The sequence below is a fragment of the Pholis gunnellus genome (assembly GCF_910591455.1).
Source record: "Pholis gunnellus genome assembly, chromosome: 12".
Taxonomy (NCBI): domain Eukaryota; kingdom Metazoa; phylum Chordata; class Actinopteri; order Perciformes; family Pholidae; genus Pholis; species Pholis gunnellus.
This window is the reverse complement of record NC_136539.1, coordinates 506,262-521,726: the sequence shown is the minus strand read 5'-3', so window position 1 is coordinate 521,726 and position 15,465 is coordinate 506,262. Positions and strand designations below refer to the sequence as shown.

Here is a 15,465-nt window from a genome sequence, read left to right as displayed (position 1 = left end):
GATACCAGATACACTACTACGAATCCTGACTAGGAAATGGGTTTAATATCCAAAATATAGCTTATTTATGAAGTCAGAATTATTATTTATAATAATAATAATAATACGGTTGTCTTTAAATGACAAAACTGTCATAAAGTCGTATAGCTACACACTCCGGTACAGTAGGTGGCGGCATGCACGTTTAAGGTTGGTTTGTAGTCCGTCAATACATTTTAGAAGAAGAAGAAGAAGAAGAAGAAGAAGCGCTGTCGCCTGGTGCGCCAGTAGTTGCATGCTGGCCGCTTCAGTGGACTTTGCTGTGACGATCCGTCAAGTTGGTTGACTGCAGTCGGATTCTCAACTAACAATGGCTGACCTCCAGGTGTGTATGGAATTAGTCCGCTACATGGCAGCATTTTAGAGCTGCTCCAGTGCAATGCGCGATAGAGGAAGCCGTTGGCTGGTATTACAGTTAATTAACTAGAACAATAGCGAGCCTCGGGGCTTGATTCCTTGTCTTCCGAGCCTATGCTAATTAGACAAGAGTATCGTCGCTAACCGACACTCTGACATTGCAATTATTATTGCAACAGAGTGAGCTGTTGGCTTTTGGATTGTCTGTCTCCATTAGCCGTTGATTAAGACGTGACAGTGGGCTATAATGGGACTTGCAATTCACCGTTATAATTGTCTCCGCTAGGACGTCTTTGCAGTTTCTGCCAAGTGTTGCCAACATTTCTGCCTTTTGTTGGTAATATCTTGGATGGTACTTTGAACGGGCCATACTGAAGATCTTAACTTGTAACATGTGTATCGATTAGTAAGATTGGAAACTTAAAATGGACATACATAGTTCTGCATGCTAGGATTACTTAACGTATGTATATAAAGGAAAGTCCATAAACTTCAGTGTCCTGCCTCGCATCATACATGTCAGCTGACCAATAGAAGAGATTGTGAGAGCGTTGAACATGTGCATGCATTCAGACCTTATTCCCTGACCTTTGACCGACCAGAGACACCTGCTCACATTGTTCCAGTAACCCGACCTTTGCTCCATTTAGTTTTTTGCTAGATTTACTAGATTTCTTCACAGACAACATCCTGACAAGCGCAGAGTGGACAGCTAGTGGGGCTTTTGTTGTGTATGGAGGGGTCCAAATGAATAAGTAAGCTCATGTGCTTATTTATTCAGTTGGACCCCTCCATACACAACATCTTACAAGTACAATGCATTGTACTTGTAAGATTTTCAGTAACACTGCATTTATCTGCAGATTCACAGTCTGAATGCATTAGTGTGGTGCTGTAGGGACAACAGTAATACTATAGTGTTCCTGTTCTAGTGTCAGCCTGTGATGTTGGTTGTCTGTATGTTTACGATTCTTTTCTTTCCAGTTTGGCAGTTTTGACAGAGTCAGCAGCAGCTGAGCTTGATGCAGGTTTAAATATCATATCATATTGTTAATGTAAAACATTAATATGCATGTGCATGTATTCAGGACGGCGCAGGTTTAGAAAAGTCTGGCCAGTCTTACCTGGCTAGTCCGGTCCTGGTCAGGATAGTTTTCCATTTACTTATTAGTTCATTACTGTTGAGCCAGAGTTAGCTAATTAACATCTGCACTCCCTGGGCAGGAAGAACAAATGTCATACAAATATACATGGCATAATGTCATTGTTAGAAAACAGTTGGTTCCATACAAAGGTTTAGACCAGTGATCACATGACTGGATTGTCTTTGCTTTACCTCAGGTGTAACCAGTGTGACAATCAAGCTGCGGGACTGAAACACACTGTGTAGTCCAATACCCATAGTACCCTTCTTTTTAGTATGCCAGAAAAAGGTTAAGTATGTCAAATGCAGTATGACAAAAATACCAGAATGTCCGACTGCATCCAGTCACATTTTGCAGTATGCAAGCCAACATGATATTCTAGCCAGTCTGACCCACAATCCTCTGCGCTGCGGATATATAAGCATGAGGGTCAAAGTTTAAAGTGAAATGTTATGAGGAAGTAGTGTGTCCCAATTGAATGTATACTGCATGCAACAGTGCAACCTTTGTAAGGGCAGCGACATTATGTACTAAAAGTAAAAGGAAGAAGTATGCGATATGGAACGCAGTGACAGTGTTTCCTCTAAAGTGCAGCCCCTCAGTACTGTCAAAGTCATCACATGCGTCATTGGTTTACATACGTTAGGCTACCGTTCACATATGTGATGTGCTCTATCATTATCAGTCACATTGACCCTCAAACACACTGTTAGCTTTCTAATGATATCAGTATCGTTTCTGTTCTTCAAATATCAAGCAACATACGTCATTTTACATAATGACTGTCAAACAGCCATCATTTTGAGAAAAAGATCCTCAAAGTTTGCAGTACATTTTTAGTTATTTATTCAAATGAACCCTGAAACAAATTCATCAAGACACGTTAAGCCAAACACATACACACACAAACTGTACTGTTATCTTTGTCACTGCCACACATCAAATCATGGAACAAAGGCACTCAAGTGCACGTGGGCGCATTTACATGTATGACCTTTGGACTGAGAAAATTCCAAAGACAAGGACTTCAGTACATTCAGGTGTTACATAATGTGAATCAAAAAAGCCACAATGTTATATTCTTCTCATCTAAAAAGAGAAATTTGTGTGCAGGGACTTTATCTGTGGTTATTAAAACCTCTTGTTTCAGCTTTATTCCTCTCTGTTAACATCAGGATTCTGGTCATATTGGGCTCTTACATTTATTTTCTGTGCCTTCATTTCACTTTTTTTTTTTAATATACTTATTGTTTTTAATGTTCTTGCAAGACAAGAGACAATACATAAACATAACAACAAGAGGACGACAAGAACAGTGAGATACAAGCCAGCAAACATCATATAGTCCATGTATGGAAGAACGGCGTGTGTGTGTGCCTGAGCCTTTTGAGATGAAAAAAAAATCATAAGAAAGTACATAAATGAGGGCAAATTACAAAATAACGTATAATTTCTCAGCAAGTATGTAGAGGACGAATAGTTCTTTTCTTTTCTGTGATCACAAGTTGCACAGACAAAAGGTAGTCAAGTTAGTGAGCCGCTGCAACATCTGACTGAATTTAATAGAACACGTCACATATGTGATCGTAAATGCAGACAATTCACTGGAACACATATCTTGCATTTGTCTATCAGAATGCTTTGATGAAATTAAAGCAAAAAAATAGAGGCCAAAGTAAGTTTTAAATATTTTTAGATTTTCCCAAGGGCGAGGCAAGACACAGCAAGCACTTAATGCAGCTCTTCAGATCCAGGTTTTAAAACTTCACAAGGACTATATCCATGTAATTGCAAAGTAGTGGTGCTGCTGTGTAGGCGATCCTGATCTCTGACCTACTGTCGTCCACGGGAATCATCATCAACAGCTCGTTAATTAATCACATTGGTATTGTTTTGAAGTTTGTGTCCTCTCCTCTGTAGGCTAAATTTGATGATGCAGCAGCTGAGGTGAAGCAACTGAAGGCAAAGCCGGCGGATGAAGAAATGCTGCAGGTCTACTCACTGTTCAAGCAGGCCTCTGTGGGTGATGTCAACACAGGTGAGAAAGCACTCTCTGCCTCATGCTATAGATGCACTGCAGCACTCAACGCTAGTGCTGCTCCTCCATAAAAGGATTAGTCGACGAATCTGTAGTCGTTTTGATGCTTTTTTTCATGCTGAAAGCCTTATTGCCAAGTAACTTATGAGCACATCTCTGGCAAACATAAGATTTAAAGTGCAACCTTTGTGTGATTCTTTGTGGATAATAGGCTTGCCCCATCTTAATCGACTGATTTCTATGGTTGATTAGCCATTCTTTATGCTTTTTTCATGCTGAATGACTTATGTCCAAGAAACTTAAGAACACATCCCGGGTAAGTGTTTTTGTGTAAATCTTCGCGGAGAAAATCAACGATTCGATTAGCCGACAAGTGCTCATTGACTAAGAATTTCTTTGGTCTAGGACAGCCCTATGTGCATCTGACGTCATTATGTTGTCAATTTGCCTGATAGGCTTCTATCCTAGTTTGAATGAATGGAGAAGAATTTATGAACTGACTCTCTATAAAGGTGTCGGACAAACTGTCAGTTAAACATTTGGTCTCCTCTGGGATGTTTTTCCCCTTTCCGGTTGTGACGAACTTCCTCTAATAGGTCCCAAAAAAAAAAATGTTTTCACACAAGAAACAAACCAAACCATGGTTTAATTTGATCTGGACCGAGACTGCCTCCCTTTGTTGGACTACAGTTCTACTGTCTGGTCTGTGATTTGGGGTGGTTTCACACCTGGAACTTTGGTTTGGATCAAACCTAAAAGTGGCGACCAAACAAGGTAGGTGTGAAAAGGTCCCAAAAGCAGTGGTCACTATTTAACTTTTTGAAACCACAGAGCCTTTCATAGTAATTCATTCATTCATTCATTCATTCATTCATAGTATAGTAAGAGCATATCCTTGATATCTGGGTTAGGGTTAGACAAATCTTCCATCATGTGCTCTGACAGACCCCAATTCTGACGGTTGTGCTCCTGAATAACGTGTGTGCCAGAAAGCATATTGTGTTACTATAACAACTGGCAACCATGAGCTATTCGCACCAGTTTTTGTTGCAGCATCAAGGGCACCACATCTGTAATAGAAAAATAAATTAAAAAATGTTTGCAGTGCCGTTTGCCTTTTCTTAAGCGACCCACTTTGGGACCACTGGTTTAAATATATCGAGTGACAAGCCATCCAGAGGCCTTTCCCTTTTAACTTGTAGGCTACTGTGGAGAGTAGCAGGCTAGCCACGTGGCTCACTATAGGCCTTTTGACCTCAAATATATTATTTTGCTTACTTGTTTGATTTCCTTTAACCTCTTCACTTACATCTGTTTATGTCTTTCTTGTCTCTGAAGGTCGCCCAGGGATGTTTGATTTCACTGGTAAAGCGAAATGGGATGCCTGGGATAACCAGAAAGGTAAACCATCATTCCTGTAGATGGTACCGCTCTGAAAAATGTGTATTTTTAATGTCTCAACCCCGGCAAACCTTCTCTGAAACAATTTCCATTACTTCTGTATACCAAATGAGTTTGTTGTACACGATTTTGCTTCTTCTCAATTACACTGCATTTATTTTCAGATTGAAAGCCTAAATGAAAAGATTTCAGGGTTATATCAGGCAGAGCTAAAGCTTTGCTGATGTAGCCACAGCCAAGCTCCTGACTTCCAATGCATTTGTGTGCATGTTGTCACATCAGTTAAAAGTTCAGCACACCAAGCAGATTTTTTTTATCATAAATGTAGGAGTGAGCATTGGTTTATGGTAGGGATGTCCCTGATCCAAGTCCTTTTTAATGTTTGGGATCGGCATAGTTAAAAAATAACTGTGGAAATATAAAGAAGAATAAATAAAAGAATAATTAAGTCAATTTAAATAATGTGAAATATTAAGAGAAATAAATAAATGTGGAAATATAAAGATAATTAAAGCTGCAAGCAGTGATGTACGGGCCCTCACACCTTCCCGCGTCTCGGGGGTACTGGCGGGACGCTGGCAGATGCGGGCGTGAATGTCTTTGACCATCGGACAACGCGTCCCGGAGTTCAACGTATTTTTCCAGCGTGGACTGTGTCACGCTGGAAATTATGTAGTGCAAATATTACACAACTTACTGTATCCACTATGTGGCGCTAGAGAACACGTGCAAACATACATAGTCTTGCTCTACATCAAGTGCAGACCACATCATCTAAATCGGATGCAGTTTGTCACATGACGCTGTCTTCCTGTTGCCAGTAGATGGCGCTATGACTATGAGTGAAAATTGGCTTGTAGACATCCTCTGGCCATGACTGTTATCAAGTATGGCAAGTTTGGGACAGATTTGAGCAGTCCAGTGGAGTGTATTCATCTTCTGGAGAAACAACTGAACTTCTGACTCACTTGGAACATAATAAGTATCTTATTCTTGCTTTTACTAGTTGTCTTTATATCTGTACTTAGGGTTTCTTCAGTTGTGAGAGCTGTGTGAGTTTCTGCTGTCTGATGAGGTGTGATTTAGTCTCAGCAGCTGAATAGCTTTGCTGATTGCAAGGGGAGGAGCCTACACTCCTGGCAGACAATGAGCAATCAGTAGATTGCTGTCCTTAAGCACTTCTGTAGGCCGGAAGCGTCAGCTTTCGAGCGTCAGGCAAACGAAGGCAACAGAGCGACTTTTTCAAGCCCGACTTCGTCAAGCTAAGACTTCTCAAGCGTGTACTTAGGGAGTTTCTATTTCTCTACCATGTGTTTGCATCCTATTTCTGTCCACTCCTCTGCTCGGTGGTCACGTAGACATTGGGTCACTCCCAGGTGCCGTGAACCCACTAACCTCATCTATCCTACTCTCTCAGCTCATGGCGAGCAAGTGGTGGCGGGGGGGCTATGGAATTGCCAGTCGGCAGTTCCGAAAGCTGAGTTCATCTCGGGCTATGCTTCCTTGCTCTCCCTCAACTTTCTTGCTCTAACTGAGACCTGGATCACACCAGAAAACACCACCACACCTGCAGCTCTGTCAGATGTGTACTCTTTCTCTCACACTCCCAGAGCTGCGAGGCGAGGTGGTGGTACTGGCCTGCTAATTTCCCCTAAATGGAAATACTCACTTGTCCGTTCCACAGTTCTCCCCGTCCTCTTTCGAATGTCATGCTGTTACTGTCACTTATCCAGTCAAGCTCACCATTGCTGTTGTGTATCGCCCACCAGGCCCTCTTGGTGAGTTCCTGGAGGAGCTTGACACATTAGTCTCGCACTTCCATGATGATGGCTCCGCACTCATCCTGCTCGGCAACTTCAACATCCAAACTGATAAGTTAGAACCTCTTCTTTCTTTCCTCTCCTCCTTTGACCTTTACCACTCCTCTTCTCCTCCTACCCACAAGGCCGGCAGCAACCAGTTGGATCTTATCTTCACTAGACACTGTTCTACTGCCAACCTCTCCGTCACTCCTCTCCAGCTGTCTGACCACTACTTCATGGCCTATTCCCTCTCCTCTCCCCCCTTACGTCCGCCACCTACCCACATGGTCTCTACCCGTAGTCATCTTCGATCCCTCTCCCCGGGTGATCTTTCCTCTTCTGTTACCTCTGCTCTTCCTGACCCTGAATCCTTCTCTCTCCTATCCCCTGATAATGCTACTAATCTTCTCCTCAGCACCCTTTCCTCTTTGTTGGACAACCTCTGTCCCTTCACCTCCAGGCCTGCACGGCCAACTCCACCTGCCCCATGGCTATCGGACTCTGTGCATACTGATAGACGGAGCCTAAGAGAGGCTGAGCGTAAATGGAGAAAAGGCAAACTCCCGGAGGACCTTCTTAACTTCCAAGCTCTTCTTTCCACTTTTTCATCGTCTCTATCTACTGCTAAAGCTGCTTTCTTCCGCTCTAAAATCCTAACCTCTGCTTCCAATCCTAAAAAACTCTTCCAAACTTTCTCTTCACTCCTCCAACCACCACCCCCTGACGATCGCCCTGACGATTTCGCCAATTTCTTTGACAAGAAGGTAAACGCTATCAGATCCTCCTTCTCTCAGCCCCCCTCTCCCTATCCACCCTCTCCCTCTCTACCCTGTTCAGCCCTTCCCCCACAGCTCTTTCTCCATACCCCATCTTACCCTATCTTGCTCCCCTCTCCCCTAACGAGGTCCTCAAACTTGTTACATCTAACCTCCCAACCATGTGCTCTCTTGACCCGATCCCCTCCCCTCTTCTTCAGTCTATTGCGACTGAACTCCTTCCTTTCCCCACCCACCTCATCAACACATCTCTTGTTTCAGGATGCTTTCCCACAGCTTTCAAGACTGCCAGAGTCACTCCCCTTCTCAAGAAACCGTCACATGACCCCTCTGATGTCAAAAACTTCAGACCGGTTTCTCTTCTACCCTTTCTATCCAAAATACTTGAACGTGCTGTCTTTAACCAACTGTCTTCCTATCTCGATCAGAACAGCCTCTTGGACCCCCACCAGTCCGGGTTCAAAGTGGGTCACTCGACTGAGACAGCCCTCCTTGCGGTGACGGAGTCGCTTCACGCCGCGAGAGCTAACTCTCTCTCCTCTGTCCTGATTCTCCTGGACCTGTCTGCAGCGTTTGACACTGTGAACCATCAGATCCTCCTCTCCACCCTCGAGGGGATGGGCGTCTCAGGCTCTGCACTCTCCCTGTTTGCATCCTACCTGACAGGTCGATCCTACCAGGTGACACGGAGGGGGGGGCCATGTCGGAACCACGCTTGCTGACTACAGGGGTTCCACAAGGTTCAGTCCTGGGCCCCCTTCTCTTCTCGCTCTACACAACATCTCTGGGTTCTGTTATTCGCACGCATGACTTCTCCTACCATTGTTATGCCGATGACACCCAGTTGGTCTTGTCATTTCCCACCGGTGACACTCAAGTGGAGGTACGCATAGCTGCGTGCTTGGCTGACATCTCGAAGTGGATGACGACGCACCACCTCAAGCTCAACCTGGACAAAACCGAGCTACTGTTCCAGAGCTGTCCATCACCATTGACAATACCGTGGTGACGCCAACTTGGACTGCGAGGAACCTGGGTGTGACCCTGGATGACCAACTGTCGTTCTCAGCAAACATCTCATTGGTTACACGCTCCTGCAGATTCCTGCTCTACAACATCAGGAGGATTCGCCCCTTCCCCCCTGAGGAGACGGTGCAGGTGCTAATCCAGGCTCTGGTCATCTCCCGCATGGACTACTGCAACTCTCTACTGCCGGAGCCCTGGCGTTGGCCATCAGACCTCTGGAGCTTGTCCAGAAAGCTGCAGCTCGCCTGGTGTTCAATCGCCCCAAGTTCTCCCACACAACTTCCCTTCTCCGTGCTCTACACTGGCTACCTGTAAGAGCTTGCATCCAGTTTAAGACTCTGGTGCTAGCCTACAGGGCAGTGAAAGGAACAGCTCCTTCCTATCTCCAGGCCATGGTCAAGCCCTACACCCCCGCCCGACCACTTCACTCTCCTGCCACGGGGCGATTGGTTGCCCCCTTGCTCAGAGGTCCCTGCAGCCGATCGACCCGGTCACGGCTTTTTTCTGTCCTGGCCCCACAATGGTGGAATGAACTCCCTTCTGATGTCAGGACAGCGGAGTTGCTGCACAGGCTGAAAACCCACCTCTTCAAAAAGTGCTACCCTGAGCCTTCCACTCAGCACTTATTGTATTAGTTTGTTTCTGCACTGTACGTTTGCTCTGGTTTATGCTCTTAGATGCTTGTTTAAAAAAGGAGATGCACTTATGACTTCTGGTGACTAGTAGTTCTCTTGAATACCTATGTTGAATACACTTATTGTAAGTCGCTTTGGATAAAAGCGTCTGCTAAATGACTGTAATGTAATGTTACATCAGCTTGTTTAACGGTGAGTCACGTAAAATGGCCACCATGCCACGGCTTTGCCATTCCATCAAACGTAAAGCTTTGAGTAACTTTTAATTGTAAAGGTCTTTAGATTGTACGGACCAAATATGAAGTGGATCTGACAAAGTCTCTAGGAGGAGTTCGTTACAGTATAGCGACTAGAAATCAAAGGGAAATTGACCAAAAAAACTAAATGACTAACTTCTTGTTAGTTTTAGAGGATGGTCCCAAGACACTTTTTTTTAAGTCTTTGTGATACATGATCATACCAAATTTCATACATGTAGGTCAAAAGTAGTGCTGGGGCTGCGTTTTGTGGAGTTACATCAGGTCGCTGTTTAACGGCGAATCACATAAAATGGCGGCCATGGCTACGCCATTCCGTCAAACATAAAACTTTGAGTAACATTTAATAGCAAAGGTCTTTAGATTATACTGACTGTTGAGCATCCTAAGCCACAGAAAAATAAGCTTCATTTTTCATGGCGAATGACACATTGCCACGGCAACAGTGTTTAAAGACAACTCACAATATTCATGATGAAGCATCATCATTGTCTTACGGCTTACCTTACCAAATTTGAGACTGATCTGGGGAACTTCCTAGTCGAAGTACATCCAAGTATAAAACTTGTCATTTCCTTTTGCCAGTAGGTGGTGCTATAACTTTGTGAAAATGTTGGCATGGACATGTGCTCAGGCCTGGACCACCATCATGCATAACAAGTTTTGGGCAGATTGAATAAAGTACCTTGGAGTTACAATAACTTCCTCTTTCATGGCGAACGGCACGAAATGTGCGTGACATGGGCGCCACATAAAACGAAGGTCATTCAATGTCAGTACACCATTTTAGCAACTTTTCATCATTAATGCTTTTAGATCATCTTGACCAAATTTGAAGTTGATTGTATAAATTCTGTGGGAGGAGTTCATCAAAGTACAATGCCTGAAAACATTGAAAAATGCAAATAAATAGGAGTATTACTGCATCTCCCCCTAGCGGTTGTGTGAAATAAAAATGTGAGGTTATGTTATAGGACACAATGTGAACATATGCTACAGATTTCGTGATGATAAGCCACATGGTTTTGAAGTTGTATATATTGCTGTAGAAGGCCACGCCCCTATGAAATTCATTGGTCCATATGTTCTTGATGCAATAAGATATCAACAAGCTTTTCATAACTTTTGATGATATATATCCAATAATGATTCACAGCGAATTTGGTACCAATCAGACCCAGGGTCTAGGAGAAGTGAATTCTTTTTTTTATTACAAAATAAAAATGGCGGAAAGTTTTGGTAGGCGGAGCTTAGGGTTCCAAGAGGATTTTTTGTAGAACTCATTCAGTTGCTCATGTCCATAAAATGTTATGTCATTTGGACATACAGGCTATCGGTGCTTGCCTTTCCAACTTCTAGGGGGCGCTAGCGAGCAATTTTGTCTTGCTCGAGCATAGGACCCATAAAATATCAATTATTCCCGCAGTCCTGATATGCTCGCCAAATATGGGGAGGTTGGGGACATGATAAAGCCCCCAAAAAGGCGTTTCATTCGAGAGAATAATAATTCCTACAGTTTCAATAGGGACCTCGCGGCCCGACATCGGTGCTCGGACCCTAATTAACAAAATATAAAGAATAATTCTAAGCATTTTCATGTATTTGTTCATTGATTCAAGTATGCATTTTGTATTTTATACTATTTTCAATTTTTTTTAAAGATATGTTTATTTTTTATTGCATATAAAATGAATAATAATAATAATTCCTGTCCAGGTTAAATAGTCAATTCCTGTACACATGAATCGATGCTTGAACTGTGTCTTGAGAGAGCATTCAGCCCATATGTGCAGGAATTGACTACTCAGCCTGGACAAGGAGGCCTTCTCAAAGCCAATTGATTGGCAGCTTGGCCCTTCAAGGAATAGCAACAAGGAAAAAGCAAAAGCAATAATGAAAGAAAAAATTTAAGAATAGAAATGACTCAAAAAAATAAAAACAAAGAAATTCTGTAATTTTATATGCAAATTAAATAAATAAATATATATATAAATATACACAGAAATTAATCAACAAGTGAATGTAAGATAAATGAAAATCCTCATAATTATTCTTTTATTTGTCTTTATATTTCTTTTATTCGTTTCTCCTTATATATCCATATTATTCTTATTCATTCTTTCATAAATCGTCTTTATATTTCCACATTTATTTTCACGATCCTTTACATATATTTTCTTCATTATGGCACTCCTGTGACTCCATAAGCCACCAGTTGTCACAAGTCCTGTAAACTGGTTGCACTTATAGTCTGGTTCTTGTGGTCTCCATAGCTGCTGTAGCCCTGATTATCAAGACTTTGTTTGCAGATCTCTGCACTTACTCTTGTTTCAATGTAACCTTTAGTATTTACTCTGTCAAGTGTATTACCCATAGAAACAGCCAAACCTAAACAAATACAATACAAGTAGTAAGAAACAAGAAATGTTCTTTAAAACTTGTATTGTCTATCCACAATTATCCTTAAAGTTATTTGCTCTCACTAAACCTAGTATTTGCAAGGACCAGGCCAGATTAGAAGATCCAATTTAATTATCAAACCCAGTGATTAAGCTTCATGTGTCCTGTGTCCTCAGGACTACACATTGCATGCAACAAGGATGAAGTCAATGTTTAAAGTAGGTATAGTGCTCATTTCTTTATTCATTTATTCATGTGTTTCCTAAAATTCATTTTGATTTACTATCAGGCAAGAGCAAAGAGGATGCCATGAACGAGTACATCAACCTGGTGAAGCAGTTGAAGGAGAAGTATGGAATGTAACCTCACAGGACCAAACTGCTGGATGAATGGCACCACCAGTAGGCTCTAATCCTCATGCTGTAAAACGCCTTCAAACCCAACAAATGTGTCCTTATACAGCACACGTGTGTCTTGTGGAGCACTTGTGGTCCAGATGAGATTACATTGGCCTGAATAACCACTGATGTATGATCATGAACTGGCCTCCACCAGAGTACCATCATATTTTGATTAATTATTTTAACCATGTGTATCTGCATAGAATCCTGTCATTTCAATATTAAATTGTTCTACTCTTTCAGTGTTGATTTTGGTGGATTTTATTTATGTTCCAGTTTCACATATTCTGTCTGTATTATTTACATCATGTCATGCAGAGATCAGAAATGATTTACAGTGGATTGAATGGTGGCTAGGTGAATATCTTCATCTTCCAGGGTATTTTAAGGAACTATCTTACAGGTCTAAACAAAGCTTAAAGTTCCTAGCTGAGAGTTCTTCAGACTTTTTTACAAAGTTGCTTAGTTCCAGTGTCCCTCCTTACACACTCCTATGTCAGTCCACTATTTATCGGTAGTTGTTTATCTTATGATGACCTAATCAAAAATGTTTAAAAGAATTGTTTCTTTATTAAAAGGGAACAATTAACTGTAAAACGACGGTCTGAAATATCCTCCTACTGCAGTAAAGGATCTGAGTTACAAGGTAGTTATAGTAGTACATCAGATTTATATAGCGTGAGTAAACTCTTTGAACTTTAATACTGACAGAATCAAGTGAAAGAAAAGATGAGAATATAAGGGTGTGAACTAGAAAATAAAAACATATGAAGCTTTATTGGCAGCAACAAATGTGATATTGGCACATAATTGGATCCATATTTGAATTGACAGACAGAACTTCATCAATCGTACAGAGGGATTCACTGCTGTGACTAATGTAAGTGTAGGTGGAAACATTCATTAGCACAATGCAGACTGTGTAAAGATCATATTTTGAATCAGCTGCAGCTGCCTGATCAACCTTTAGGGACCATTCACATTACTATTTTTTTTGCACCCTCGAATCCATTGTTGTCATTGTAGATGCTCAAAAGTGCAAGTCCAGGACCCTCACATCGGAACAGGAAAAACTCCCCCCCCAAAAAAATCTTCTAGTGGATTATATTAGTGTGTGTATAATTGTGTTTGCAGTGAGTAAATGGCTTTGATGATATTTGTACCCAGAATATCTTCGTTAAAACCTCTTCAACTCTGCGAGGACGCCGGCGTCCGCGATCCCCTGCCTTTCCGTTCTTACGGCTTGCTTACGAAAATTACGTCACAAAACATGGCCGTGTTTAGTATCCCAGCATGCAAAAGATTCTCATCTTTGTGAAGAAAGCATCGATTTTCTTTTATTCCTGACGGATTTTTCACAAAAGGAGCCCAAACACACAGTGTCCAAAGTTGCCATGACCGCTGCAAGTCGGGTCTTGCAGCATTTCGACGGCGAAAGATACAGTACAGACCCGATTTTACGAGTAAATGTGCTAGCGGATGCTACCATGGAGCTAGCGGATGGAGAAGACGCTGGTATATATAAGACAAACCGAGCCCATTGTTGATACATGCAGTCAGCCAACGCAGTCATTACTTTTCACTTTTTATTTTCGGCTCTTTTCTGATGCTTCATTATGGTGTGTCTGTGTCTAAAAATGACTTTGGCGATCATAATGACGCCGGTTTTCAACACTGCACTATGTTAGCATCTGGCTCAGCATTGTGTGTTCACTGACAGTAATGTATTGAAGCCAGGAGACCGAGCTATCTTTACCTGCCCTGAAAACGTGGATTTGCTCCGTTTTTGTTTGACTGCATTTCATGAGTAACAGCTAGCGATACGTTTAGGCTTGTCAAGCCCTTCGTCTAGAGGAGACTTCAGGCTTTCTAACCATGTATTGCATGTGCACATTGAGCTGTGCTGGGGGTGTAAACAGTCTCGCGTAACGGAGCTGCCCGCATACTCGGTCGTGCGCTCGGTCGTGGCTATTACGCACAGCAAGTCTGCTACTTACATACCACGTCTTCCACCATATATACTTAGTTTTTGCAATTTGCTATGGCTAAAAATAAAAGGGAAATAATATAATAGCGAAATGTAAAGGAAAAAACACCTTTAGTATGTCAGAATATCATTTGGTTATCATGTGTCCATTTGGATCTCCAAATATCCTTTAGAGCTCCGCCTGGATCTCTTCATGGAGGAACACTGTAGAATGGTCATACTTTGTCCAATCTTCTTCAAATTTGAGGCAGGTGTTTACTGATAGTGTAGTTACAGCCCTATGCTGCCCTCTACCGGTAAAGATTCAGCCAAAGGCAGTTATTTATACTGAAAGCTACTTTTTTATTTTAGGCGGACACAAATCTTAATTTTTACTGACTTCTAAGGCCCACTGCTCTGTTTCTGTATGACCTACAGGTTTCAAGAAAGACCTCATTGATGCATATAGTCAGAGTGGTTCAGAAGATACAGCCAATTTAATTTGGGTATGTCATTTTAGGTGTTGTTGCTCCAAAATAGGGGGGGAGTGGAAGAGGTTAAGTCGGTATATAACGTGTGTAGCATTCATTATATTCTTTTCTGAAAAGTGCATTCTACGAAACTCTTCGCTAAACTGTCTCGCTGGAGGACCAAATGGTCCTCGGTCGGTAGTGTGAAGAAATATTAAGTATTAGACGCATTATTTAGTAGAATTAATAACACCCCTAGTGGTGAATAAAATTGTCACAATGATAAGAATGTAAATTATGTTAAGAGTCACAATATATTTACTTATGGAATGTAATATAGGTTTACAGGATGTTTACTTATAGAAGATATTATATGTTTGCAATAAGTTTACTTGTCGGAGTCTTAAACATAATCATTGGAAGTATTGAACCAAAGTACAGTCACATAGGTTAGGGGGTTCTGAGCCATGAGGCAGAGAGATCAGGGGAGATAGGGTCAGTGAGGAATGCAGAGGACAGGCTCTTCACGACCATATAAGGGAATAGGTCAAGAACCAGAGACATCACCATGGACACAGAGGAGCTGGACAGATGACCAACAGAGCAGGAGGAGTCCGGACGACTTCAACCAAACACTGAGCTGATAACTGGCCAAAGCCATTAGGGGTTTATTGTATTTCGGCCAATCACAGAGGCTGATACTGGACATTTAAACATTCGGACAGAGACTTTTAAATATAGGAGAGTTCCAG

The 15,465-nt window shown here is 42.0% G+C and overlaps 1 protein-coding gene across 1 annotated transcript; it reads left to right on the top strand.

The window, feature by feature from the left end:
- Positions 1 to 233: 233 nt before the first annotated feature.
- On the top strand, positions 234 to 12,519 carry LOC306703740 (acyl-CoA-binding protein-like). Its single transcript, XM_079169802.1, has 4 exons — positions 234 to 364; positions 3,462 to 3,579; positions 4,918 to 4,980; positions 12,166 to 12,519. The coding sequence occupies exons 1-4, from the start codon at positions 350 to 352 to the stop codon at positions 12,237 to 12,239; spliced, it is 270 nt and encodes an 89-aa protein (XP_079025928.1). The 5' UTR covers positions 234 to 349; the 3' UTR covers positions 12,240 to 12,519.
- The last annotated feature ends 2,946 nt before the right edge of the window (positions 12,520 to 15,465 follow it).